This window comes from Fusarium pseudograminearum, chromosome 2 (genome assembly GCF_000303195.2).
Source record: "Fusarium pseudograminearum CS3096 chromosome 2, whole genome shotgun sequence".
NCBI lineage: Eukaryota > Fungi > Ascomycota > Sordariomycetes > Hypocreales > Nectriaceae > Fusarium > Fusarium pseudograminearum.
In genome coordinates, this window is record NC_031952.1 from 8,193,905 (window position 1) to 8,219,970 (window position 26,066).

General features: G+C 47.8%; 13 protein-coding genes across 13 annotated transcripts, besides 4 other annotated features; 9 read left to right on the forward strand and 4 right to left on the reverse strand.

Annotated features, from left to right (window-relative positions):
- Window positions 1-102: 102 nt before the first annotated feature.
- FPSE_08277 (uncharacterized protein) lies at window positions 103-946 on the forward strand (the record flags this gene model as incomplete). Its single annotated transcript, XM_009261395.1, has 2 exons — window positions 103-219; window positions 278-946. 2 exons carry the CDS (start codon window positions 103-105, stop codon window positions 944-946), a joined length of 786 nt encoding a protein of 261 aa, XP_009259670.1.
- A 205-nt stretch (window positions 947-1,151) lies between these two features.
- On the reverse strand, window positions 1,152-2,735 carry FPSE_08276 (uncharacterized protein; the record flags this gene model as incomplete). Its single annotated transcript, XM_009261394.1, has 2 exons — window positions 1,152-2,576; window positions 2,643-2,735. 2 exons carry the CDS (start codon window positions 2,733-2,735, stop codon window positions 1,152-1,154), a joined length of 1,518 nt encoding a protein of 505 aa, XP_009259669.1.
- A 200-nt stretch (window positions 2,736-2,935) lies between these two features.
- Window positions 2,936-2,957: a repeat region.
- Window positions 2,958-3,372: 415 nt separating this feature from the next.
- Window positions 3,373-4,197, forward strand: FPSE_08275 (uncharacterized protein; the record flags this gene model as incomplete). Its single annotated transcript, XM_009261393.1, has 1 exon — window positions 3,373-4,197. The coding sequence occupies one exon, from the start codon at window positions 3,373-3,375 to the stop codon at window positions 4,195-4,197; it is 825 nt and encodes a 274-aa protein (XP_009259668.1).
- Window positions 4,198-4,532: 335 nt separating this feature from the next.
- FPSE_08274 (uncharacterized protein) lies at window positions 4,533-4,855 on the forward strand (the record flags this gene model as incomplete). The annotated part of the gene is made up of 2 exons (XM_009261392.1): window positions 4,533-4,552; window positions 4,663-4,855. 2 exons carry the CDS (start codon window positions 4,533-4,535, stop codon window positions 4,853-4,855), a joined length of 213 nt encoding a protein of 70 aa, XP_009259667.1.
- Window positions 4,856-5,751: 896 nt separating this feature from the next.
- FPSE_08273 (uncharacterized protein) lies at window positions 5,752-6,318 on the forward strand (the record flags this gene model as incomplete). Its single annotated transcript, XM_009261391.1, has 1 exon — window positions 5,752-6,318. The coding sequence occupies one exon, from the start codon at window positions 5,752-5,754 to the stop codon at window positions 6,316-6,318; it is 567 nt and encodes a 188-aa protein (XP_009259666.1).
- A 455-nt stretch (window positions 6,319-6,773) lies between these two features.
- FPSE_08272 (uncharacterized protein) lies at window positions 6,774-11,018 on the forward strand (the record flags this gene model as incomplete). Its single annotated transcript, XM_009261390.1, has 4 exons — window positions 6,774-7,262; window positions 7,318-7,474; window positions 9,253-9,625; window positions 9,800-11,018. 4 exons carry the CDS (start codon window positions 6,774-6,776, stop codon window positions 11,016-11,018), a joined length of 2,238 nt encoding a protein of 745 aa, XP_009259665.1.
- Window positions 11,019-11,525: 507 nt separating this feature from the next.
- Window positions 11,526-12,465, forward strand: FPSE_08271 (uncharacterized protein; the record flags this gene model as incomplete). The annotated part of the gene is made up of 2 exons (XM_009261389.1): window positions 11,526-12,088; window positions 12,144-12,465. The coding sequence occupies 2 exons, from the start codon at window positions 11,526-11,528 to the stop codon at window positions 12,463-12,465; spliced, it is 885 nt and encodes a 294-aa protein (XP_009259664.1).
- Window positions 12,466-12,644: 179 nt separating this feature from the next.
- Window positions 12,645-14,441, reverse strand: FPSE_08270 (uncharacterized protein; the record flags this gene model as incomplete). The annotated part of the gene is made up of 1 exon (XM_009261388.1): window positions 12,645-14,441. The coding sequence occupies one exon, from the start codon at window positions 14,439-14,441 to the stop codon at window positions 12,645-12,647; it is 1,797 nt and encodes a 598-aa protein (XP_009259663.1).
- A 2,469-nt stretch (window positions 14,442-16,910) lies between these two features.
- Window positions 16,911-18,260, reverse strand: FPSE_08269 (uncharacterized protein; the record flags this gene model as incomplete). The annotated part of the gene is made up of 1 exon (XM_009261387.1): window positions 16,911-18,260. The coding sequence occupies one exon, from the start codon at window positions 18,258-18,260 to the stop codon at window positions 16,911-16,913; it is 1,350 nt and encodes a 449-aa protein (XP_009259662.1).
- Window positions 18,261-19,158: 898 nt separating this feature from the next.
- Window positions 19,159-19,651, forward strand: FPSE_08268 (uncharacterized protein; the record flags this gene model as incomplete). Its single annotated transcript, XM_009261386.1, has 4 exons — window positions 19,159-19,254; window positions 19,304-19,353; window positions 19,385-19,452; window positions 19,620-19,651. 4 exons carry the CDS (start codon window positions 19,159-19,161, stop codon window positions 19,649-19,651), a joined length of 246 nt encoding a protein of 81 aa, XP_009259661.1.
- Window positions 19,652-19,926: 275 nt separating this feature from the next.
- Window positions 19,927-19,947: a repeat region.
- A 599-nt stretch (window positions 19,948-20,546) lies between these two features.
- On the forward strand, window positions 20,547-21,626 carry FPSE_08267 (uncharacterized protein; the record flags this gene model as incomplete). Its single annotated transcript, XM_009261385.1, has 1 exon — window positions 20,547-21,626. The coding sequence occupies one exon, from the start codon at window positions 20,547-20,549 to the stop codon at window positions 21,624-21,626; it is 1,080 nt and encodes a 359-aa protein (XP_009259660.1).
- A 909-nt stretch (window positions 21,627-22,535) lies between these two features.
- Window positions 22,536-22,644: a microsatellite.
- A 5-nt stretch (window positions 22,645-22,649) lies between these two features.
- On the forward strand, window positions 22,650-23,325 carry FPSE_08266 (uncharacterized protein; the record flags this gene model as incomplete). The annotated part of the gene is made up of 2 exons (XM_009261384.1): window positions 22,650-22,812; window positions 22,859-23,325. 2 exons carry the CDS (start codon window positions 22,650-22,652, stop codon window positions 23,323-23,325), a joined length of 630 nt encoding a protein of 209 aa, XP_009259659.1.
- Window positions 22,786-22,812: a microsatellite.
- Window positions 23,326-23,500: 175 nt separating the features above from the next.
- FPSE_08265 (uncharacterized protein) lies at window positions 23,501-25,164 on the reverse strand (the record flags this gene model as incomplete). Its single annotated transcript, XM_009261383.1, has 3 exons — window positions 23,501-23,539; window positions 23,676-23,768; window positions 23,812-25,164. 3 exons carry the CDS (start codon window positions 25,162-25,164, stop codon window positions 23,501-23,503), a joined length of 1,485 nt encoding a protein of 494 aa, XP_009259658.1.
- Window positions 25,165-26,066: the final 902 nt, after the last annotated feature.

Sequence of the window (26,066 nt, forward strand, 5' to 3'; positions counted from 1 at the left end):
CCTCTTAATAAATAGCTCAAAATATTGTATTCAAGACTGGAATACTCCCTGATTACATTGGAAATCAATTGTATTTATTATCTTCATCAACTGCATCACATCATGTCCGAGATCAGTTTCCTCAGGCGGAATCTCCGCATCCTCGTCCTTAACCCAAACTCATCGACTACCATGACTGAGGGCATGGCCAATGCCATTCGCCATACGTCATTACCAGAAGTATGAACAAACGAACAGCAGATATTCTAAATTACAACATAGGCTGATTGTCTAAAAGTCGGTTGAGATTTATACCTACACTGCTCCTCCTCACTCCGCCCCCGGCAGCATCGACGATCAGGAAGGCATCGACCGCAGCACTCGGGCAGTGTTGGATGACTCCAAGATCCAGGAGGAGCTCGGGTCGGACAAGTACGACGCCGTTCTAGTAGCGTGCTTCAGCGTCCACTGTCTGGTCCCCAAGCTGACTAGGTACCGCCATCTTGCTGTCACCGGTATCTTTGAAGCAAGTATCCTCACATCTCTTTCTCTCATGGCTGCGCCGGAGAATGGTGCTAAATGGGGAATTGTCACGACTGGAAAGTTTTGGGAGGATCACCTGTCTGATGGTGTCAAGAAGTTCCTCGGTCAAGAAAAGGACGGAGTCAACAGCAAGTTCGCTGGCGTCTTCTCATCGGGCCTCACAGCTGGTGACTTTCACACCGTTCCACCGGAGAAGGTCAGAGAAAAGCTCAAAGAAGCAACTCAAAAGCTTCTCAATCAGGGTCAGGTCAACTGTGTGGTCATGGGCTGCGGTGGTATGGCTGGTCTGGAGGGCATCATCCGCTCGACTGCGATCGAGCAATACGGTAAGGCTGATGGCGACCTTGTCTACATCGTTGATGGAGTCAAGGCTGGCGTCATGCAGTTGGAGCAAATGGTCCGAAGCAAGCGAGCCTTTAGGTAAATGTGTCAGAGCTTGTTTTATCTGTGAAGCCGTGTCTGCAAATACCTAGAAAATGTCTACTACATGAATACGAACGAACACTACCTCAGAGCGTGTCTATAGTCCGTTTCTGTACCTGTAAGATAATCAACGCTAAAAGAAAAGAAAGAAAGAAAAAAGATCATGAGCACCCATTGTAACTGAGTGCAATGTGAGCCGCAGACTTCTAATCAACGCGTCTTGTCCTGCCCCAGACCTCATCAACATCCTTCTTGCCCTTTGTTTCTGGGACTTTCCAGAACACAAAGATGAATGACCCAACAGCGAGGCCAGCAAAGATAAAGTACACCCATCCATGACCACCCAGCACATTGTTAAGGGCTGTGTTCACGATAGGGAAGAACTGGGCGACAAGGAATGTCGCCACGTAGTTGGCTGCGAGGCACCAACTCTGAGTGGCACCAACGGCTTCTTGTCCGACAAGCTCAGAAGCGAGCAAGAATGGTACAGGGCCGAGACCAACAGCGAAGAACCCGACGAAAGCCACGACGGCGACGGCCGAGATGATCTTGGCTCCAAATACAATTGATAGGGCCAAGATGAAGGCGCTGGTTCCTTGACCGACGATGGATGCAAGCAGACAAGTCTTGCGACCCAGGCGGTCAGGAAGAGGGGCGCAAGCGATTGTGGTAGCGAGATTGACCACGGAAATGAGAATGGTAAGAAGTGCTGAAGAAATTGGAAGCAGGTCAGCAAGAAGAGAGACAGAGTACATGATGATTGAGTTGACACCGCAAAGCTGTTGAACAAACATGATGCCCACCACCGCGATGATGGCAGGTCGGGTATCAGGGTCTTGGAGAACCTGGAGAAATCCGAGGTGCTCAACGCGGTTCTTGGGTGCAGATTCGGAGGCGCTGTCAGCCTGAAGAAGGCCGTCTTCTTCGGAAGCATCACGTTCCTCTCCGTTCCAAGACTCGGTCTCTTCATTGATGTCGTAGCCATTTCCACGGATCCTCTGTAGAGTTCGTTTAGCCTTGGTTCCGTCGCCTTGGGCAGCCAACCACGAGGGACTCTCTGGTACGACAAAGAGTCCCAGCGTCTGGGCTGTCGCAATAAAGACTCCTGAGCCAAGGATCCATCGCCAAGCAGTTCCGTAGCTCAGGAAGTATCCCAGCGTCTGGACTGCCAAAATACCGACGTTGATGGAGATTTGGGTCATGAAGCCGAAAAGTCCTCTTTCCTTCGGTGGGGCAATCTCGCTGATGTACAAGGGAACGACGACAGTTGAAGCTCCAGCTCCGATGCCAGAAAAAAGGCGACCGAGTGCCATGACAAAGACACTGCCGGCAACGGTCTCAACCGCAGCTCCAAAGAGGTATAGTAGGCCGGTAATTCGCATCGCAGGAAGGCGGCCGCGCTTAGAAGAGAAAGGACCCGATGTCAAAGCTCCCAGCAGTCCTCCCAGGGTGAATATCGAGGATACGGTCGCAAAGGCGGCTTCGTCCATGGGAATACAATGGGGTAATAACCCATGATCCTCTTCGACCGGTTTCTTGTGGATCAAACCTTTGATCTTGTCGAGAGCGGATAGAGCATTGATCGATTTCTTTTGACAGGTGATGACATCTTGGGGAGCGTTGAGTTCGGCCTATAGAAGGGATGTCAGTTAGCTGATGGTGGTCATGGCGTTTGATGTTTACTGTAGCGTACGTACCAAGTGGAAACCGAACTGTAAAGACCCCAAAGTGGTGATGGCGATGAGCAGGATCAAGTATCCGCTGATATCGCGGAGCCTAGAGCCGGCCATATTTGCGGTCGGGTCGAGGAAGTGAGATTGATGTTGAGTAAGGGAGAGAAAGTAGCTGAGAGTTGAGGTTCAGAGGGACCTGGGGTAGCTTCCATGTCATGTCATGGGGGTGGATCCACGTGCGGCGTGGCTTGGATACCCCTTGTTGTGTTAGCCGCAATAGGGCAATGTTAAATCTAGCAGACCTGACGGTTGGAATGTAATTTTTAATAAATTATTAAAGTCTATCTTTCACTCTTACATTTTGAAGATATTTACCTAGAACCACGTATACCTCGTCTCCCAGTTGGGACACTTGCATTGCTAAACTCGCTAACTCGGCGCTGTATCACAAACTCAGCCCAGCCAGCTAGTTACCCTATGCTTAACCCGCATCTACTGATAACCCATGTCAACGATTCGGAACTGTCGTGCCGAGTCATCACAATCAAGTCCAATTGTTCTTAGTGATAAGCTGCAATAGATCTGAGGCTGTGTTGTTGGTTTTGATCCTGCCTTAGGCTGACATGACTAGCCGCGTGTCTTTCAATTCTACACGGGTAGACTCCATCTCCTCTTCCCAATAATCCCATCAACGGATCATCTCTGTGCAAAGTCAATCACTACTTATATATTCTGAACCAGAGCAAACTGCGCCATGTCTATCCCTGATAAGAAACAAACACTCTATTACAAAGAATGCAACAAAGACCAGAATGAATCCATCATCTTTCTACATGGTGGCGGAGGAAGTCACATTGAGTGGAAACAGGTTGCGAGTCAATCCTCCATGGACTCGTATCATCTTATACTTGTCGACCTACCAATGCACTCAGCATCCCGTGATATAAAGCCCCTCACACTCGACACTGCAGCCGACGAAGTACAAGAGGTCATCCGCAACCATGCCCACGGCGGCAAAGCTCATGTTGTTGGATTCTCGTTAGGCGGATTCGTCGCCTTGGTCCTCACCTCACGTCACCCAAACGCTGTGTTATCAACCTTTGTTACTGGCGCAAACCCATACCGAGGTCTGTTCAAATGGGTCATGCAAAGGCCAACAGCGATGTGGATCGTAAACAAGATACAGAACATCCCTGGGTTGACGGAAATGGCACTCAAGAGACAAGGCATCGACTACGAAGAATGGATGGCCGAGACCGAGAAGAACAAGTCACCAGAGAGGGACGATGCAGTGAGAAGAGAGGTGAGTGAATTCAGCATGGAGCATGTAAAGGCTGTTGGTGATTCTGGGGTGAGAACTTGTGTCATTGCAGGCGGCAAGATGGATCAAGTTGACGCGGTGAAAGAAATGGGAGTCGTTTTAAGAGAAGGCGGACACGAGAAAGGAGTTAAGAATGAAGCAGTCGTGGTGAGAGATGCATATCACCCTTGGCATTTGCAGTTGCCAGAGCTGTTTGCTGCTGGTGTTGCTGCGTGGCTGGGAAATAAAGAGTTGCCAAAGGAATTCGATAGATTATAGCCGGTTCTTGTATAATCCAGAGTAGCGAATTTCGTTCTGCATCAGCTTGAGTCCAGAGTTGTCATCCTTGTCCACCTAAGCTTGCCGAAATGAAATGGGTCGAAGTCCACCCTACAAGCAGGGCTGTTGCAAAGTCGATACCCGTTGTAATGACATTAGGGTCTGAATACATTGTCTGGCCTTTGAACGCATTGATAAATATATATGTGTGACGTATCTGGTTCGGTAGATGAGCTGCTGCTTGAGGTCGATAATTATGGTTCTCGAGCTACTCGGAATACGAGTCAACCCAAGGAATCCAGAGATCACTGGGATTCTGCTTATCAACTTGCAAAATGGCGCGAATTAGCTCTGGGTGCGTATCCACACGGGTCATCTTGTCCTTGTAATTCTTATAGAAAACCACAGCCTCGGCATATCTCTCGGGTTCGTGTATCTTGTATGATATTGCATCGAATCTGACAGCTTTGAGTACGGCAAGCCTTGTGACCATACCATCTTTCGCACTTCCAAAGATTTGGTAGTGGGCCCATATAGCATCGCCCAACCTGTTGTCGCGGATAGCGTTGATGTAAAAGGTGTCCTAGGGCTCGTTGGGAAAGATTTTTGGCTCGTGAAGAAGTTCCCAGACGGAGGTGTCGAGAAACAAGACCTCTAGAACCTCGTTGTCGTTCACACTCATGACTATAATTAGGTTAGAATTGCTGCTCATCAAATAGTAAAATAAAGGAGGGTCTGGTATAGGTACCTTTGTGTGATCTCGATAGATGGAGATGTTGGATGATTGGCAAATTGTGCTTTTTCGTACAAAGTAGGAAGCATGGAAAGCAGCAATGTAGAAGTTTGTTAAGCATGGAAATAAACATAAGAAAGAGAAATGCATCGAAGGCCCTAGCCCTAATTTCCAGGTCGTGATACTTTGGTGGTTCGCAATTTCAAAGTCAATATTGACTTTTCTGTTGCCCTGAAACTAAGATTTACCTATCCAAGGTAAGGTCTGAAGAAGCAACTTTATTCTCACACAATACAAAGCACTGCTCAGTAGCTTAGTTCTTCTTCCAACACAACTTCTACTGGCTTTGCCTTTCAAGGGGCAAGGGGTACAATATCGGAATTCAACAAAGAGGCACACGCCCAGGCAGGAATCCGTGAATGATGCTTCCCCGCCGCTTAGACTTCGATCATTGTCGTGCCAGGGATGTGATGTTCTTTCTATCCAGGGTTAATCATGATCTATCATGTTCTTCTTCAACCTTGAATATGAGTGGGCACTCTCTTCATTGACACTTGTGAATAGACCAAGGTTGTTGGTAGTAAAGACCAATACGAAGTGTGCACTGACATGTGTTGGTCGACGTGTCGTGATAACCGTTTTCACGACCAACAAATTAATGCACCATGTGATTGGCTGTTTGATTTGATTCGATACATAAAGCATCTAGTCATGGTAGTATTAAAGGACGACGACTCCGGTTGAAATCCTTTGGTACAAGCCCTCACAAACCGTCACAAAACGCCCACATCATTCACTCGACACTAGTCAATCTTGACAATATGATGTTGTTATATCTCCTTCCAAGTTTCCATTTCTTCGGCTCGAGCAAAAGTGACGACCTAGCTACCATCCCGGATGACACAGAGCCCAACGAGCCCTTGTTCCTCGACATTTCCACCACCAGTATACTTAAGAAGGAAGTGGGCTTCGGATTGGTCGAGCCCTGGACAAGCAGATATGTTGCTGCCATTTACGAGAAGAGATCCAGGGATGCTTTATGGGCACGTTATCACATTTTTGGGGAGGTTATTAATGGTACTATCGAAGAAACCAATTTGACAGTGCTCGATCGTATTGAGGAAGATGCCATGGAGTACAAAGTTAATGAGCCAGAATTGTTCAGCTACGCACTCTATTTCTACGCAAACACAAACAGCAACGATACACATAGCGAGATACTCGATCTCCTAGCAAATGTCAACCTCAAGGCTTTAAGATCGAGTCACATATGGCATCAGCTTCGGCGCAGAAAATTGGCAGTTTACTCATACGGCAACTGCTTGGCTCGGGTCGACCTGACATGTTACTTGGAAACTCACAGCCACTCGGTTCATCGGGGATGCTAGAAAATGGGAAGGAATATTTCACATGGGTACTTCTGTTAAGATCAACTCTGCGTCAATGGGCATGCATGTCGGTTACATGAGAACTGGTACTGAATTACTCCGTAGTAACTGATGGAAATATTAGACGATCTTTAGTGTATACATAGTCTGAAAAAATCATTAATATTTCTATCTGGGCTTCTCTTAGTCCCGGCTTTTATCTTACCCACTTGGCATGTTACTGTATAGCAATAGATATGCCATTTAAGAATCAGAAGTGACAGGGTTACAGATAAAGCAGGAACGACGATAACTGCCACGGTGGGGAATAAGCAGAAACAGTAAGGCTCCTTCCTGCTTTCCCTGTCACCGTAACATGTCAGAAATTGACAACATTCAACGTCTCCCCGCAAAATATGGCACGATCATCTACCTCTCTACAGAGTACATCCTGAGTCATTTCAGGCCCGACGACCATGTCCGATCCCTTGTCATTGGCAGCTAGCATCGCGGGACTCATCTCGCTGGCTGATGTCACCTTCAAGTATACCTACAAATTTGTGAGAGCCGCTAAAGATGCAAAACCCGATGTATCGGCCCTCGCCGACGAGATCAATAACCTTGGAAGTGTCCTCCGAGTTCTCGAGGCCCTGGCCTCTGATATGGAAGCAGAAGGAGATCAATTTGATCCGACGCTAAGAAATCACTACCTCAATCACTGCTTCAAAACTTTGAGCCGTATCGAAATGACGACAAAGAAAGCTACAGAACGCTTCGTACGCTCAAAAGTTGATAGCATCTACCAACACCTCAAATGGCCTTTCTCCTCCTCTGAAACAAATAACCTACTGGACGAGCTCTCCCGTCACAAGGAGACAATCAACATGGCTTTGGCGGCTGATTCGATGCAAAAACTACAAACATCGCTCACGAAAATGGACAAGCTCGGAGAAAGCATCTCTAAGGTTGAGAAGATCGTGAAAAGAATTGAGATAAACACTCATAAATCTCAATGCTCAGAAGCAGCAAGTCCTCAGTTATTTCATGAAGGCGGACCCGCAAGATAATCTGGCAACCAGCATTAAACTGCGACATTCAATGACAGGCCTCTGGTTGACAGAATCTACAGATTTCGTTCGCCGGATAGAGACACCTGGGTCCAAACTCTGGTTGACTGGTATACCCGGAGCAGGAAAGACTGTCCTGGCTGGATCACAAAGACGCGGGCGTCAGCCTTTTTGCCCCTGACACTAAGGGGAATAACATCCTTCATATTTACTGGATAATACGCGGGGAAGCACATGACTTTTTCAAACACATGTACGAGCTGGATCCTCACGGTATGATCAAGGGCTTTCAAATGATAAACAGTGAAAACCAGACGCCCTTTACTTTTTTACTCATAACCCAGTACCATCATCTAGTGGACTGGAGAAAGTTCTTGTCTTGGATGTCAGGTCTCTTGATGAGCTATGAAGGAGCGTCGAACACACCAAAGCCAGTGGACACCGAACAAGTTATCGATTACCTACTAACGAGTAGCCAAGAGTTTAAGGCTATGACAAAGGTAGATCCTGTCCCCTTGCACTTTGTGGGTTGTCAAAACTCTCTAGATCAAGTTCAGGTACTGGCTAGGGTTTATCCCGAGGCAATCAGCTGCAGGCATGAAGCTCGGTTACCAATTCAGAGATACATCAGTGATGTTTTGCACAGAAAGAAAATAACCATTAATCTTGACATCATCAAGACTCTTATACCTAAGGACCTGACTCGGAGGCAAGAGGATAACGAGCCAACGCTATGGGAATGGATCCGCGAGACGCCACATAAATACATTGGCAATAGGTATCATGACATATGTGCCGTCCTGTTACAACACGGGGTAATGCAGGCACATGAGAAACAAGTCAGGCAAAGCGGATTGCTCTCACTTGGGGTAGCTCTGGACCGTTCTGGCTCTTTTCGTACGATTCGCAAGGCTATTGAGCACACGGAGTATTGGAACGAAGTGAAGAACTCTGAGCAGGTATCGAGTGTCTTTCAGTACGTCATCAAATGTGCAAACCTGGATATGATTGAATTCATGTTGGAGAAAGATGCAAACCTTCATTGTCATGACGGTGTTTCCTCTCCCATTGAGGTGGCCTTTCAGGGAACTGTGGCACTGAAAATATGCAACTCAGAATCCGGGATCCAGATATACAAAAAGATTCTCGAACATGCTGATACAGAGAAATTGGTTTCCCCCTCAGCCTACCAGAACCTGTCGCTTTTGCATATGCTTGCAACAGATGAGGATACGAGCATGATACTTTGGTTGGCAGAGGAACTCATAGGCCGAGGACTTGAAATCAATCAGCCGGAATCAGGTTATGGCAGAGATTCTGCTGTCAACCACCACATCCGCAAACATTCTTTTCAATTTGCCTAGCTACTACTTCAGAACGGCGCTAGTCCACTCATTGATGGCGTACTACCCTTTGAAGCCGTACGCTCAGCTATTGAAGTTGACAATGTAGCCTTTCTGGAGCTCCTTGTGGCACATGTAGCTAAGCTGTCGGCCGAAGTGAGTTGGACTGATTCGGAACCCCTCTGTGTCGTGAACAAGAACCCGACCAGAGATCTTCTCGTAGACCCAACGAATGCACTACATGTGGCATCTAACTCGAAAAGCCTTGCCTGCTTGAGATATTTACTTGAGGAAGGTCTAGCAAAAAAAGAAGCTCTGGTGCAGCACCAGGACTCTACCCCATTGCACGTTGCAGCATTCATGAATTCAGCGGAAGCTGTGGAACTCCTCTTAGGGAATGGATTGGATGCTGCGGCTAGAAACAACCTTTATCAAACACCACTGAATTTGGCAGCACAAGTGGGAAGCTTAGCCGTGGTGAAGTGTCTGCTTCGATACGTTTGGCAAGACGGCGGGAATAATCGCCCTTGAGCTAGGATTTGTAGAAATTGTGTACACCTTGCAAGAGGCAAAGAACGAGGAAGATCGCCGAGAACATGGAAAGCGTCAAGGATCCGAGAAGACGTGGGACCACTTGGCAACAGCATTGGAGAGAGCGGTTAGGGCGTATGACTACTCAGGTATAACGTCTCTTATGGATTCAGGGTGCCCAATCGATATTCACATGCCTACAAAACAGGGAGGGCCAGCACTTATACTGGCACTGGAGCTAGAGAGGCCGGCCATGGTGAAATGGCTTTTGGAACATGGTGCAAGCGTACTGTCTGCCAAGTATACAAACGGAGTCGAGGATAGTGTTATCGAGATTGCATCGACTCGAGCCATCTTCAGCAACCAACTGACGGACATCGTGGGGAGGTATTGGTTGTAGGGGGGGAGTCTTGTCACCGACGAGGACTTTCTCTTCCACGATGCTGTATGGAACAGCAACACGTTGGATCTTACCGCTCTGATTAACGAATGTAGAAAACATCTCGGCGCCAAGAGGTAGGTACTGTGACTCATCTACAGAGAGTTACTGACGTGATTCAGGGGAAAGGATTTGAGTGCAATACTCAACCGTCAATCATTGTCCGTATTTCATGGCACAAAGAACTGGCGATCAGGAACACACCACGCGTTTACAACGCCATTGCATATTGCTTCTTGGCTCGGAAACAAGTCGGGAGTGTCTCTGATGGTAAACCATGGTGCTCTTGTGGACGCATCAGATGACAATGGTTGGACGCCGCTGATGTACGCTCGGTCTGTCGACATGGCCTGTCACTTGATTAGACTTGGAGCTTCAACATCAACACTCTGCAGGTTTGGATCACTTACTTCCATGATTCGCTGGTTTGGACCTGAGCTCTTCCAAGAGCTCTACGAGTTACTACCAAGCGGATTGTCAGAGGAACTCTTGGATCAAAGATCACCACAACAATTTCCAGCCGCCTGTGACGATATCCCGATGACAGAGGCAATCCTTGGAAACATGAGCGAGCTTCAACAAGACCTTCTCGCGGAAGATCATGCTGGGCGGAGTTTGATGCATTGTATCGTCTGTGAAGATGATCTATTCTACTTCGCGCTCAACAACTATCCGGACCTGGCGGACATAGGCCCCTTTCCATGGCATTTGGAATGGCGGTCCTTCTCCAGCTTGGCGTTCTTGACGTCAAGTTTCCGTAAGTATCGGCGGTATGTGCCTTTAGAATCTTTCAAGACATTCTTGAATCTTGAACCATCTCGAGGCTGGAGTCCTTTGTGTCGCGCTGCGGCATCGAACATCGTTACAATTCTCGAGAACTGCCTGGCCATCGGCGCAGACATCGATTTCGAGGGCTGCCCCCTTAGATCGGCGGTCATGATTGCAAGTGCATGCGGCAGTCTCGAGGCAGTCCGATTCCTAGTTCGACAAGGGGCATCAGTGACTTATACTTCCGAGGATCGATTCAAGAGTTGTTACTTACTTGCAGGGACACAGCCAGTGAAGGACTGGCTACTTGTTGGTCGATACAGGGATGTGATGATCCTGACTGATGGGAGTGACACTGCTCCAACAAAAGAAGAATCACTCTGGAGTGGATATGAGAAAGTAAAAGTGGTGTTGTATGGGAAGAGAGCAAGGGGACCTGATGAATCTGAAAGGGATTATCGAAGAAGACTGGCAAGACTCAAGAGAAGCTTGCATGGGAATATTGTGTACTCTAATGTGCACAAGCCGACAGCTGGAACTGGGACCGAACTTGCAGGCAGAAGCGGTCTCTGAGTTAAAGACGAGCTCGGCACAAGTTTAGGTACAAGATTGAACGCCAGGGCGGACTTTCAAAACGGCCGGCATAATTCTAACCCTTTCTACTGACCACAGACTGGAATATCTGCCAAGCCAGATACATACTTGCAACGGAGTGGCAGTTCAGCAGATCATTCTCTTTTCATCGAACCTTTTGTAAGTTTGAATCTTTCCCTCCTGCTATCAGATACGTTGCCACAGGGAATGCATCTTAGTGCGTCTGGCAATTTCTTTCTGACATGCTATGCAGCCTGACAAGCAATAATCTTCCCCCCTCCCTCACAAACGCAAAGCTACCACAAATACAACAGCGTTTTGTTCCCTCCCCCAGCACTTATTTTCCCCCAAGTATCGAAATACACAAACAGTTCAACAAGCTGTTTGATCTTCATTTTCTCTTTCATCATCTTCACTAGAACAAATCACCTGGAGCCGTCGTCTCCTGATTCCCTCCTCGAGTGACACTGGAAAAACAAACTCACAATGTTTCCTCGCACCATGATCCCAATATTTCCTCACACCAAGAGAAACAACATGAATTTCAAGACCTGGAAACGCATCCCAGCTTCTCGCCGAGAGATCTTTGATCTCGAGGATATCGACAGGAAATCTAGCCATATCCTCAACGCCGCTGTGCGTTCCGGCGTTACCTCCTTCTCACTTCAGGTTTGCCCTGTTCGTGGCGATCAGACCTGTCGCTACCACTTCTATCTTGAACTCGACACGAGCATTCCGTTTCGTGATGTCGAGGGCAACATGGCCAGCATTCGTGGCCTCGTCATGTGGATGGAGTGTTACGGACATGGCTGGGGTGAACTTACCTTCGGTTTCGTCATCCGAGACCGTCCCTTCCCCGGACCCCTTCTGGCGGACTTTAAGTTTCCTCTTATGGGAACCCAGACTTCTGGTTGCATCACTCTACTCCATCTAATCGACCTTCTTCGAGGAGTCCCGCGCGAGGAGCTTCGCGATGAGGACTGCTTCGACTTGACCAAGTTCCGTTTCTGTCCTATCAGTCAGGACCTCCGCGGTTACCGCGATGCTCTGTAAGCTAGACTCTCTATTCTCTGACCTTAGTACCGGTAGCTAATACTCGAGTAGCACCCAGTGGATGGTCCGCCTCTGCAACAACGGGTTTGTTGGATGGTGGTCCTACCACCAGTCTGTTGTGAACACTGTCTACGTTGATGACTACGAGGGTGACGAGTATCCCGATGAACACGCCAACAACGCGTTTGGAAGAATCATCGGACTCAACTATCATCACAACGCTGAGTTCACCGCCGAGCGCCGCCTGATCGTCCACATGACAACCAGGCTCATTCGTCGCGGTGTTTGGCTTGACCGCGAGTTTCATCGGGCTGAGCACTTTGGCGAGATCGACCTCCCGTACGAGTACCGCGATGATGACGAGGCCGAGTGATGGCCAGGACGAGTCTGAGAGCCTGGGTTAGACGGCCCAACAGAGTGGCCACATCATGTATGCGGCTTTGAGAGTTCGGCGGCGTTTTTTTGGTTGCTTCACATAGCAAAGGTTCTTTTTTTTGTTTGTTCTACTAGCTGTGTCTATACAAGCATTTAGGTAGAATGCAATATCTCAACTCAACGAATCGGTGCCACAGTCGGTGCAAGCCTAATGTATCTCGGATCCTCTGTATCCAACCCAAACATGACTGTAGACTCCCCTCCACTCCTTGACTTTGTCGCCTCCCACGGTTTATAACCAACAAGCTCTTGATCCCACCACTGACCACGTACAGCATGAGAGATAGCCAAGAAACTAGCATGTAGCTGCGGTAGGCGCTTCACGCGGTTACGAATAATATCGATAATGGATACTGTAACAGTGAGGAAAAGCATGACAGTCACAGCGATCAAAATACTGCATCGCACGATGTAAACTGATTCAATGACCTTTGACATGGTCTGAACTTCAGATGTACCAAAGTAACCAGCCGTAGTAATGGAGACAATCGCGTGCGCCATGTTTCCGAAGAAGTGACCGAAATCTTTCGAAGTAGGGATCGTGTAGAGTGTATCGAGAGTGTCGTCGACAATACTGATTTGTTTTCGGATAATGTACCATGGTATGGCGGACATGTATACACTTAAGGAGTCCAAGGCTTGCGTGTCGAGAGCTGTCTTATTGGAGTCGGCTTTTGCGAAGCAAGATGCCATGACTGTGCCATTGAATGTACAAGATCCGACAAGCCATTCCAGACGGGGAGTACACTTTGTCCGGGAAATCCAGTCGCCGCCATCGGTTTGGACAAGACTTTTATCGTCACCGCGGTTTCGAAGGGCGGTCTCGTTGATATTCGGGATCGATTTTGTAGCGGATAGAAAGTACGTCGTGCCAGAGGTTGGAATCTTATCGCTGCCGTGTTTCGTCGCGTTACTCCAAAATCGAATTCTCTGCGAGCCTTGTGATAAGAGTTCGATGCTTTCCACGCTGTCGTCAGGAAGGGTGAAGTTGTAAACCGTGTTGCCGTCGTCTTTGTACGAAGTGTAGTTTACTTCAGTGGCGGCTTCACAGTTGGCGGTCCAGTTGAAAAAGACTACTCCTTCGTAGGTAGTGTTTGTAGCAAAGGTCAAGTTATGTGTTGGGACGGGACCTAAGATGCCTGAGTCGACGTTTGCGAGGGCATTTTGAGACACGAGACTGCCTACAAAGGTGAAGACTGTCTGAGAGAGAAAGGTGTCGTTCTTTGAGAGTGAAGGATGGAACTTGGAATTGGGATTGCCGCCCATGGCCGTTGATAGGGATGTGATGTTGGAGCTAAGCGCATCAGCCGCTGAGATAGGAAGTCCGACGACGCCCAAGCCATCTTTGTAGTGTATGTACGGTCCAACAGTAAGGATAAGTGTTCCGACAGGCACAAGTAGTGTTCTGGTAAGGATCAAGGCAGCGTGCATAACACCATACCACCAAGAATACTTGACAACCGTCCCCAAAGTCAACAGCGTCAGACTTTCCGCAATGTCATCGAGATCCTTGACTGCAACAGGCTGTTGTGTGGTAAGAGCAAAAAGATGCAATCTTCGAAAATCCCAAACAACGAATTGTACGAGGACGGCTGCAGGTCCGAGGAGTGAGGATAGAGCTATACCGGAGTAAAGCTGATCGACGGGGAAAGAAGGGCTTGTGCGAAAGACGCGACGTTTCGAAGCATCTGTGTCCAGCACAGCACCTGTGTATGACCAAGCGAGACAGAAAACTGCTCCGGCGAAGTAGATACACAGGATGATAACGTAAGCTCTTAACCAGCTATCGAGTTTGTAAAGGCCTTTATTGCCATGTTTGGTGTTTAGTGGAGACGAAGTAGTTTGGTGGTCAGGGGTCTTTTCATCCGTCCGGTCTTCCTTTTCGAGGGACGAGTATACCGCCGGTGTAGACATGATGGGCATAAGGAATAGGGAGAAAAAAAATATACGGACGGAGTAGGCGTGGAAGAAATAGGTCGTGGGAGGGGCCATGTCGTGAAGGATTTCGGACACGGACACGGACACGGAGATTGTGGGGGCACGGAGCATGTCAGCATTTAGTATGTATCAACTGGGTCAGGGTAGTATTTTGCATTGGTAGCTTACATGTCTTGATGGTGATGTCGTTGCTTGTGGTGAAGTTTGCTTGTTTTGTGAGTTTTTGGTGATTTGGTAGATTGCTGTGTTTGTGGGAGCCTGGGAGTAAAAGATGAGTGCCATTCTTCTCTTCTGCCTGGATACTGACAGACCATTACATTAGTGGTCATAATTCAGCAACAACCAGAATAAGATATAACTATGATAATAATATCTACAATTCTAGGATATATCATAAATAGATAGTCTAAGCTTTACTTGATATATGAATAAAGACATAATAGAGTTTAACTATGGATCAAAGGCAGTTCTGCAACCAATTGGCACATAACCAGTCCGCCTCTGATTCACTAGCAACAAACATATCACGTTCTACTTGCTGATATGCCGATATACCAACAATTGATTCAATAAAATACATAAATCAGAAGATAAATTTTAGAGATTTTGTTTGTCTGACATGACATGACATCGACAAAAATTCGAATATCATCCATCTTCACTGGTCCGTGCTTGAAGTTGGGGGCCATGACCGGGCACCCCTGCAGTAAAACTCATCCCCTACTCGTGATTGGCCATCACGTTTCTAAAACTACCGAGTCGCCTGAGAATTTGGCTTAGCCTGGCACAGCCTGCCGCGAAGGATCCCCAGCAGCCCAGTTCAAGTGACAAGCAAGGGTAGGTCTAATTAGTCCAGTGACAAGGGTACTAGGGTTGGTACATGACTGCTTCTTTACAACCACTCACGCCAACATACCTCATTACTAACGACACAGCTGTCCCTCAAGGCGTGGAGTCAAGATGGCATGAAACCCATCGCCACACAAGCGACGAGACGACGATAAACGAGAAACCGAGAAAGAAGAAAACGACCGTTGCGCTGCATACCAATAGATGCGCGACGATGCAGCTCCACAGGCGACTATTCCGAGGCAGAGCTTATGTTATGACTGGCTTCTCTCACGCCGGTCTAAGCTGCCGAAGCGTCCCCTTGGCCTCGAGCTCCGAGAGGGAAGACTCTTCGACCTACACGCCCGAGCCGTCCGGACTATGGCCTCGTCTCCACCACGGTAACAATATGTACGACTCCAGTGAGCCCCTTCACGACGGCATCGAAGACGGTGGCCTAGGCAGACATCTTGGTTGTTGTCGTTGTTGTTGCTGCAATTGCGGAGGATACTCATTAAAATCATGGATAGGTCTACGCGCCTTGCGGTGGCGTTCTTGTCGGTTTAGAGACGTTCTGAGAATAAGGCTATCTGACCTCATGACGGAGCGTTGTGATGGTGCCATTGTGCTTGAGATGCGGCGTATAGTTTAGGGATTACTGGGCTTTGGGCGACAACGACCCCCCTTGACCGATGACCCAAAGGAGCCAAACGTCATTATACGAAATGAATTGGTATAGTGTACGTGCTCGTACTGGCGCCATTATCTAAGTCTGGAAATACAGAATAAATCCGTAATCGGCATTCCTACAACTCTTAGATGAAGTTGCCATCCACTACAGACAAATCTGCGTCCTAATTATGATTCCCCGACAACAGTCTGACAGCCGCGTTCACCACTGCCTCCGTAACAACGCGATAGCGAGATTTGATATCAGATCCGCGTCAACCCTGACTGCCTGAAAATTGAGTATGGGTTATTTAAAGTCACATACCAATACCATGAAACTATATCAAAACCCCATCCGTCACAATGTCTGCATCAAACCAACAGAAGCGAAAGCGCAATGCGGACGAAGAGACTATGGAATAACTTAATCGCTACAAAAACAAGCCACTTGAGCGCGAGAGCTTCCTGACGATCTGGCGAACGACAGCGCGTGGCAAAAGGACTATACCGTCCTGTAAAGTAGATAATGCATCATATGGATCATGACAAACAGAAGTCGCCTGAAGGCCTGGAAATTAGGAATGTGTTTGTTTCCTTGGTGGGTAGCCTCCTGTGATGTGTGAAGAGGGTAGTCCGTCACCTGAATCGGCCGGGGAAGTCTACGGCATGTGTCACTCCACCTACTGGTAGTCACCAGGCGAAGCTGCAGTGGATGATAGTGTATAACAGAAACGTTGTTCTCTAAGGTTTAGGGTAAATAAATAATGAATAAACTAGAAGTAGAGCCTAAATGTCATAAATTGAGCCAATAATTTACCATCTCATAGCAATACAGCGTTGTGATCAATCAATCACTCAACAGTCAATTTGGTCCAGTACCTAACAACTACCTCGAACTAAATCATCTCACCAAATTAATCCGTCACTTTGTTTCGGTTCAACGTCCAACTATTCGTCCTTCTTGCTCTCATCCCCTTCAACCGTCTCCTTTTCCTCCTCCGCCGCATCAATCGAGATCGTCTGCACCTCAGTCTGCTCCTCTTCCCCAACACCATTGAGACTAGCAGCTCCATACAACAACAGCTCCTGATCCAACAGCGATCGAATCACCACCTGAGGATTAAGCTCCTTGGTGAGCTTCTCGTTCAACTCCTCGCCATACTTCTGTCGACTAGCCCGTTCATCATCGCTCAACGGAACTAGTTCCTGGCGACCGCGCCCCTTGCCCATGAAGCCCGGTGCGAGATACTTTCGATGTTTGTTCGCCGAACGAGTCACGTTATCCATGATTGCCTGATTGAGGTCCAGAATGTTTTCATGGCTGAATGATTTAGGATCCTCAAGCAGCTGCACCGCTATACCGAACGCAACCGACAGAATAGGCCCGACGCCCGGAATGAAACCAAGGCCGAGATTGACCAGGTCGATGATAAGGTTTCGAAGGAAGTTGGATGGTTCATAAGGTCGCCAGCCAACCTCGACTCCAAAGGTTGCGCTGAGGACGTCGGCAAAGTCAATCTGACGGAAGAAATCAGGATGGTGTATGACTGTGGAGGAGCTTCTCCAAGTGATCGACGACGAGGCGCAAACGACCAGATCATCACGTCGGTCCTTGGCTTTGAACAGCCGCTGGTCTGGGTTGCGCAGCTTGTGGGGGATGGTCAGGTAGGCAATGATGTCGGGCATGTGGAAACCCCAAGTGAGACTCTCTCTCCAACCAAGGCCGGCGTGAGATGTCACACGAAATTTATTGAAGTTGAAACCACGATAGTCCATGATATCGATCTCCTCTCTGTGTCTGAAGTCGATGACAACATAGGTACACAGGTTTGCGAAAGCCTGATCCGTCTGCTGCGCGACGGGGAAGTATACGGCTCTGATAGGGATTGTGCCGTCGATCCAGAGCCACTCAGTCTCACGGCTCTGGATCTGAATGGGACGAAGGATGTACTTACGCGGTCCACCGTTGTTGAGATCACGACACTCGTTCCAGTTGAGACTGTTGGGGTGGCTATGCATGGCTGTCATGATTTCAGGGTTCTTGTCTCTGCTTTCGCCTACCCAGAATCTGTCCCAGTCACCGAAACGAGTGTTGTTGATACCTGAAGGAGTTCCATGTCTCCATGAAGATCTTCTGTGAGACCTGCTTTGGGTACTGGTTGCGGTCCAACCGTTCCAGTAGTACTCAACAAGAATGTGGCTGTAGAAGTTGTTTCTGTTATTAGCATTCCAGTTGTTGGGCAGTCTGAGAGAGCTTCTAACAAAGTAGCATTCGCCTTCAGGATAGTAGGATGCCATGATGATAGTTTCAGTGTATGTGAAGTCAGATAAAAAGCAGGAGTTGATGGTGTGCTTCTGAGTCAGTCGGGGAAAGGTGTTCATATATTCGGCCGATTCTCTACGAGTTCCAAACTGCCGAAGTTGTTGATCCCCTCGGTCAGAAATGTATGCACATGGGGTCACTCAAACCCCGCGCCAAGACGGAAACGAGAGTAATATCATTGCACTGCTTCTTGACCGTTTCATGCAGTGCCATATTGTAGCTTCTTCCCCGCACTTGTTGGAGAAGCACAACAGATTTGTCGAACCCTTGGATAGGTCAAAATACACGTTGGCTTGCAGGTTGTTGGACTAGAATCCTCGTGCCTATCCAGAGTGGTTGAATCGGTCCGAAATGTGATTACATCAGGACGTGATACAACGACGACTAGTAACATCTTTGTTCTCTCATTGATGACACCCAGTTGAAGGAAGGCAATGCAGTTATCATCCAACAATCATCATTGGTAAACAAGTTTGTGTATTACAAGAATGCTGGTAGCTTATGTCACGAACCAGCATGCTGCAGATTTTATAATCGCTACAGAGGAAACAAGCATTTCTCTTTCTCAGACCTTCATCCGAGTAGAACCGTGATTATGATCATGATCTTGAGACGAATCTGAGTCTTGTATAGTATATAGACAGGAAGAAGCTGCGGAAGACAGTCAGCAATCATCAATCATAAAAGAGAGTTCGACCTACCGCATAGAACCAGTTGATTGTGACATCCATGCTGGACAGAGCTAGACCAGTGGTCCCTAAAACAGAAGTTGGGAGGCATGTGCCCTTTCCAACAACCCAAGCGACGGACAGCGGTCAACATTGGAGGCCAAATCTCAACGTTGTAACGAAGCACCATAGGGTGAAGATCATGATGGATATGACGAGGATTATTCGGACTGCTCTCATGTCGGCGCCGTTTGCGAGGCGGAAGAGAACAAGCCCGACGCCGAGCTTCGAAAGGCCGGTCGTAAGTATATAGGCGATTTGAGCGGTTGTGCAAAACTATTATATGTTAGAAAGCCAGTCATATGAAGGATGATGAGGAAGGGACACCACCGCTGCCTTCGTAAGGTCAAACTCGTTTTCCATCACCGTAGCCCAAACGCCGTATCGTATCGCCTGAAGCTCCGCGACGCAAATGATAATGAATCCAACCTGGACCCTGGTTAGCCGATTTGATGGTAGATTGAAGAAGCAAAAGGGAGGATTTACCAGAGAAAGCAACATGATACTTCGTCGTAATCAATGGCTTTCTTAAGACTTTGAACCCACAGCCTCAACCCGACAGCGATGTCGTAAACAACCAAATAGGCGATTACTGATGGATAATAGCTATCTCTGATACCCATGTCGATAGAAAGTAATTTCGATGATACTGAATAGAACGAAACAATCGAATAAAGAGAAATGGAATAGCCATATCTCATAATTCTCCAGCGGCGCAGATGGAACCCACTCGATCGGTTCGATCATCTTCTGCCGAGGCACAGGCTCATGCGAGTGATGCATCCAGTTGGGCAAGAATACGTTTCGTAAGACAAACAACCGATTTCGAAACGGAATTTCTCCTTCATCTCGATACGACGATGTGTTGATTGCGAAGATTGGTGCCTTGATCCCTTGTTTGCCCGGGTTGTCCTATTTTTTTAAATATTTTTTTGTGCGGGGATTAGCAAAGACTGACAAGGGCAAACCATCGCAAGGAACAAACTACCAATAGTTGCCGCCTAACATGACGAACTTGCCATAAACTTCCGGGTGAGGTTCCGTTACTGATGGATACTGCTATTCGTGGCAGGTGGATGCTCCGTCAACGTACGACACTAATTTCCCTGAGGGATTTAGGAACCAACAACATATCAATCAACACTCGGATTGAACCTATCTTTTGGTGGATCTTGTCAATCCCCCAGACCAGAGGGTATCAGAGAAATTGGCCATCAAAGCATAAGAGACGAAATTGGTAGGTCAGGCTATGATACCTAGGCCATTCCCATTAGGTCATTTATTTTTGCACCCTAAGATGTAGGACACCAACTCTTCTGCTGTCTAGTAGGCCCTGCTTGGATAGGTAGGTAGGTACTGACAGCCCTTGCACTGACTCGGAACACGCACCATTTGGTTCAATGTAACACATTACAGGGATCACTGCAGAATATCTCAAGCGAGACTGAACACGCACATATATAACAACAAAGGCGGGGAAGTATCAACGGTTGCTATTCCAAGACATTTTTGACACTACCAATACTCTTCAAGATGACTGCTTCCGACACACATCCTCTACCCACAACCCCCAACCAAGTCACCGCATCCTGGCTAAGCAAAGTCCTTGGGCACAATGTCAGATCCGCCGAGCTCACTCGAAGCATCCTCAACGCAACAGCCAGCAAACTCTTCTTCACAATCGAGTACCAAGATGACAACGATGCAGATCGGCCAAAGCACGTTTGTCTCAAAGGAGGTTTCAACCCTGCCATGATGGCAGTAGAGGGATACAAGGATATGCTTATTGCAGCGTACACGAACGAAGCCCGTTTCTTCAGCCTCGTCGCGCCGAATCTGAGTCACATATCCCTTCCCAAAATATGGTGGGCAGGAGTCGAAGAAGAGCAGGGTATCCTTGTCATGGAGGACTTGAACCATTCTGGATTCACGTTTGGAAATCCTCAAGAAGTTTGGCCGGTTGAAAGACTCAAAGCTGGCGCCGAACAGCTTGCTGCGCTGCACGCAAGTACTTGGGGATATTCATCTGAGAAGTATCCATGGATCACGCCTTCGTACGAGGGCATCATTATGGGTCTCACGGAGATGTGGGATGACCAAATCCTCGGAGCCGATCGGCCTCCGTGCCCTGATGTTATCAAGAACTCCCGCGAGCGTACCGTATCCGCTATCAAGAAGCATTTTGCGACGAAGAACCCAAAGTTCATATGCTTGATCCACGGCGACCCGCACACTGGCAACACATACTCCGACAAGGCCGGAAATCCGTATTTTCTCGATTGGCAGACCTTCCACATCGGATCCCCGTTCCACGATCTGACCTATTTCATTGTTGGTGCTTTGTCGGTAGAGGATCGTAGGACGCATGAGATGACCATCGTTGACCATTATCTCGATACCCTGGTTCGATTAGGTGGTCCTTCCCTGTCCACCAAGGACGATGAGGTTATGAGAGAGTATTCAAAGTCGATGATGTCGGGAATGGGTTGGATCTTGACTCCATATACTTTGCAGCCAAAGGAGAACGTGTTTGCAATGTGTGAGCGTTATGGTGCCGCGATTGTGGATCACAAGGCGATAGAGATTTCCGAGTCATGGCCAGATCCTCAGTAACTGTGTTATCTGTTTTCTGTTATAGTCTCAGACTAGATAGCGATCAAAGCAGCTATGCCTGTTGTCAATCCTACATGTCTTTAGGGTGCTAGAAATATGAAACACTGGTAATATAAGAAAGGTCAGCTTATGCCACCTAAACCATATTCTTTAGGCACTTTATTTTTGTACACTAAGACTTGAGAGGTTGACCTTTTTGATTACCACTATCTAGAATATGTCTACTTGTAGGTTCAAATTGCCGTTTCTTTCGTTCATTGGTATAAGGCGTAGCCCTGGGAACTGGTTCGCAGGTCGAACTTGATGTTGATCATTTCTTCTCCGCCCCAAGATATTGAATGGATATAGGTATTGTGCCGTGTAGACATGACAGGTGGAATGTTCTTGTCAACCGCTGCTTGGCTGGGTATAATGTAGGTGTCCCTTGTTCCATCTCGGTGATGGCGGCCAGCAATCAAGATAACTTTTTGGTTGGGGCGCCTATGGAGAAATACGTTAGTGATGATTACAGACATAATAGAGGAGTCAAAATACTTGCTCTTTCCTGTCTCGATAAGACTTTGGTCTCGGTAGGGTTATCGACCTGGCATCCCAGCGATGACGCATATTGTGAAGCCTGATAACGAGGTCGGTCGACTGTGTTTTACGTGGTTTTCCGTCCCACGGTTTGTTTTTTGTCGTGACTTGTCTCATCAACACGATTGATTATTTCTACGTGATTTGTCTCCTTCAACACGCATTGATTGGTCTTACCCGCTGTAAGGGTGGGATATGGCGGTTTTCCATAGTTTTTTCTTTCTCTGCTGGTATTAAGACATCGTTCCCATAGCGTTGGCTCTTTCCAATATAACTGTAGATATGTTCATTACCTTGACGAATATGTCTAGCCTTCTTTCTCTTCCATCATCTCGACAACCACAGCAGCAGAAGCAACAGCAATAATAATAACAATAATAATAATAACAACAATAAAAACAATAATAACAACAACAATAACAACAGAAGCAATAGCAACAGCCCAGGATGTCTGCCTCGGCCGTGATCTTCGATCTCGCGGTGAAGGGACTCACTGGAGTCGTTCATATTGTTACCCTGGTGGAGAAGGCTCGGGGCTATGCCCTCGAATGGTTCAAGAAGAAGGGGGAGGAGCAGAAGGGGAACGACGACGACGACGACGACGACAACGGTATGAAATCAGACCTATGCGTTAGAAACATATTAACATTACGCAGACGTGGAGCTGAGCCATGTCGGTGTTCCGGAGCTGACCCGGCGCCATGAGGAGCTGGCAGCTGGCACGGTCTCCAATCCCGAAACGGAGGGAATTCTCTGTCTCGACGGTCCGGGGCATCTCTCCCACCGCCAGCACCACATCATCCTCCTCCGCCGCCACCACCACCTTTTTCTCGACCCACGAGAGGGTCTCCCATCACCATGCCGACGAGTGAGACCAACCCGTTGGAGGGAAAACCACGTCAAAAACAGTCGACCGGCCTCGGTATCAATATTACGAACGATGCATCCCCTTTACTCTCATACCTTATTTTCTCGGCAATCTTCCTCATACGCCAGACGTATCTTCTTAGGCGTTCCAGTGGTCACAGAGTACAACTTTGAGGTTGGAATGGGATCTACGGTGGTAGCGGGGTGTAACCTGGATAGAACAATTGAACTATCGATATTGAGCGGTTCTAATTGAACCTACTTCTGGCTCGGTGATATACCATATGTCTTGCGAAGACGTAATTACTAAACATGATCTATTCAGCAGCGTGTTTTTTTTTTACAAGAACATCGGTTTCTACCCCAGAATCCTGTCTTTGAATCTTCTCGTTTGCTTAACCAGATCATCAAACTTGATAAGGCCAATGGAATCATCGGTCGTGACCAGAGGCTTTTTGGCGGTCCAAGCCCTATACAGAAGGTATAATCTCTATCGATATTGCTCTTTGGAGAATCCATATGTATGGTATGTTCAGCATCCAGTATCCTCTTGATGGATCTCGTCCATGGAGCAAAATCAGGGTAATTGACGTGGCCTCGTGTTACCACTACCCGGATGGGAATGTCTGCAGGATGGACCTCCCCGCTTTCTCCGCTGTACGCCTCACGAAGTTGCACAGTGGACTGTGCCTGTATCAGCTGTGTGTTGTAGTGAAAGATGGGTCAACATCAAAATACATACCTCCTGGATGGTGCCTTCAACGTATTTCCCCGTAACTTCCAGAGTGTCTTGGGTGAGAGCCGCGCGCAGAACCATTTTTTGATATACTCTCTTAGCAGGAATGTTAAAATCCTGGATTGCCCCGATTATCTTGAGAAACCCGAAACAAAGTTTGGAAATATGCCATTCAATGTGGATGTGCACACGGATCTGTTTCCAAGTCTCCGGTCCAATCTTCTCTTCTGCATAAGCGATTACTTTATGGATCAGGCTCCATGTGTTTCTGAGGTCTTGATCCAAAGGTCTCACCACCACCAGCAGTATGAACTTTGTCACCGGCGTTGTTGTGTAGAATGTGGGTCTGAGGCAATACTTTTCAGCAACCATCTTGTGCGGTGGGCATGTTACCCAGGTGAATCTAGAGGTAGTGAATTCACGTCCGTTTTTAAGAGGAACGGCCTTCAGAATATCGTCTGGAACAGGCACATCGTGGACAAAGTTGTTGAAAAATGGGTGGACGTTATACGCTACCCGAAACACCATCTCTGGTGATAGATCTTTTACATGTGCTCTGCGTTCCACCCCAGGCTTGTCAGGAATTAGCTTTTTTGGAATAGACGGTACAACATGGTCTGGCCTTGGATTAGTGAGGACTGTTTGAACATTCCGTGTTGAATCAAGTGTAGTGGCGGATGTTTGTTCTACCACGTAATCGCAATCCGAGGACTTGGCCCACGCAGGTTTCAGAGGAATTGGTTCCAGAATTTCGGATCCAGGAGTAGGTTCTAAATAGGGTGAAAGGCTTTGGGATGTCACGTTTCTTTCGGCCAAATCGGCATCGTAGCCCTTGATTAGGGATTTCCGTTTTGCGAGCTTGGCAAAGACATTCTCTTCGGGATGCTCCAGGTCGTCTGCCTTTGCCACACCATCGTCATCATATGCCGTGGTTGATAAGTGGGACCCTTGATCGGCCTCGATATTGCACTCATTCTGTGAGGTACGGACAGGAAGATCAGAAGGGTTTGATAGACGCGGACTCTCCTCGCGCTCGTCGATGAATGACAGGGCCTTGGAGCTTGCTCTGTCACTGAATCCCCCATCAACATCAAGAGTTGTTTCTGTATAAGTCGCCATATCCTCAAGAAACTTCTGCAAGATGAAGTCATTTGGTGCAGCAGCTGTTTCGGGTAGTCGGGCTTGAAGCTGTACAATTTCTTGAAGAATCTGAGCCGTATCGTCTTTGATAGCAGCTGTATCGTTGCGAATTTCGGTAGTGTCGGTCTTGATATCTTTCGTGAGGGACAACGTGAGCATGTCGAGTGCCAGCTCCAGTGCCGACTTATGGGCTTCCAGACTGGATCTCAACTTTCCCATGTCGCCTTGGCCATTGAGCACCCATGCGGCCTTACTTCTGACCTTGCCATCCCCATATTTTGTTATACATGTCTGGATTTAGACGACAACGGACCCGCAATTTGTCACGATACCAGAAACATGGCGCTGGATAGTCTCGGGGAATGGCTTCGTGTCGTCTTTTGCGTCTTCTTCGATAAGCTCAAGAACTGTTTGTAGGGAGTGCAGCTCGCGTGATACACTGTCCAAATCGCTACGAGCTTCTCTGCAATTTCGCACAAATGAATTGATGGATAAAGTCAGGCTTCCGATGGTAGTCACGAGACTGGCGCATCCCGTCGCGATTGAGAGAGGATCCTTGGGGAAGAAAGAGCGAGAGGCGGGGGAAATGGAATTCCAGCCCAGAGGTGCATAGCGTTAATGTTCTGTGAAGCCAGTCTGCCTTATTGGTTATCCTGGCTGCGGCTGAGTCTAGACCCGACACTATTGGTTGTTGGTTCCAACTGGTCATGAATAGGGCTTGGTTGTACAGCGAAGGGCAACTGTAGTCATTTGGAGAGATTAGCAACAGCATGCGATGGAGAAACTTGTGTGGGAGGGCTGAGACAATTGTCAGCAAAATTCATAATTTCCTCACCATGACCAGCTCTCCACTAGCTATCTTGGAAATCATGAAAACCCAATCCTAGAACAATCTTTCGGGAGCACGAAAACTGCATTTTTCTTTCTTCGTTCAATGTACATTAGTTACATGCTGCCTCGATAAATTTGTATGGCGAATAGGTTTTGAAGGTCGAATATATGTCCCAATTGCAGCCATTTCAAACACATACGACCATACCTATCAGAGAACTCGGGATCCCGTCCGCTCTCCCATAGATAAGCTGGTAAGGGGCGGATTAGTAGTTGGGTCGGTGACGACC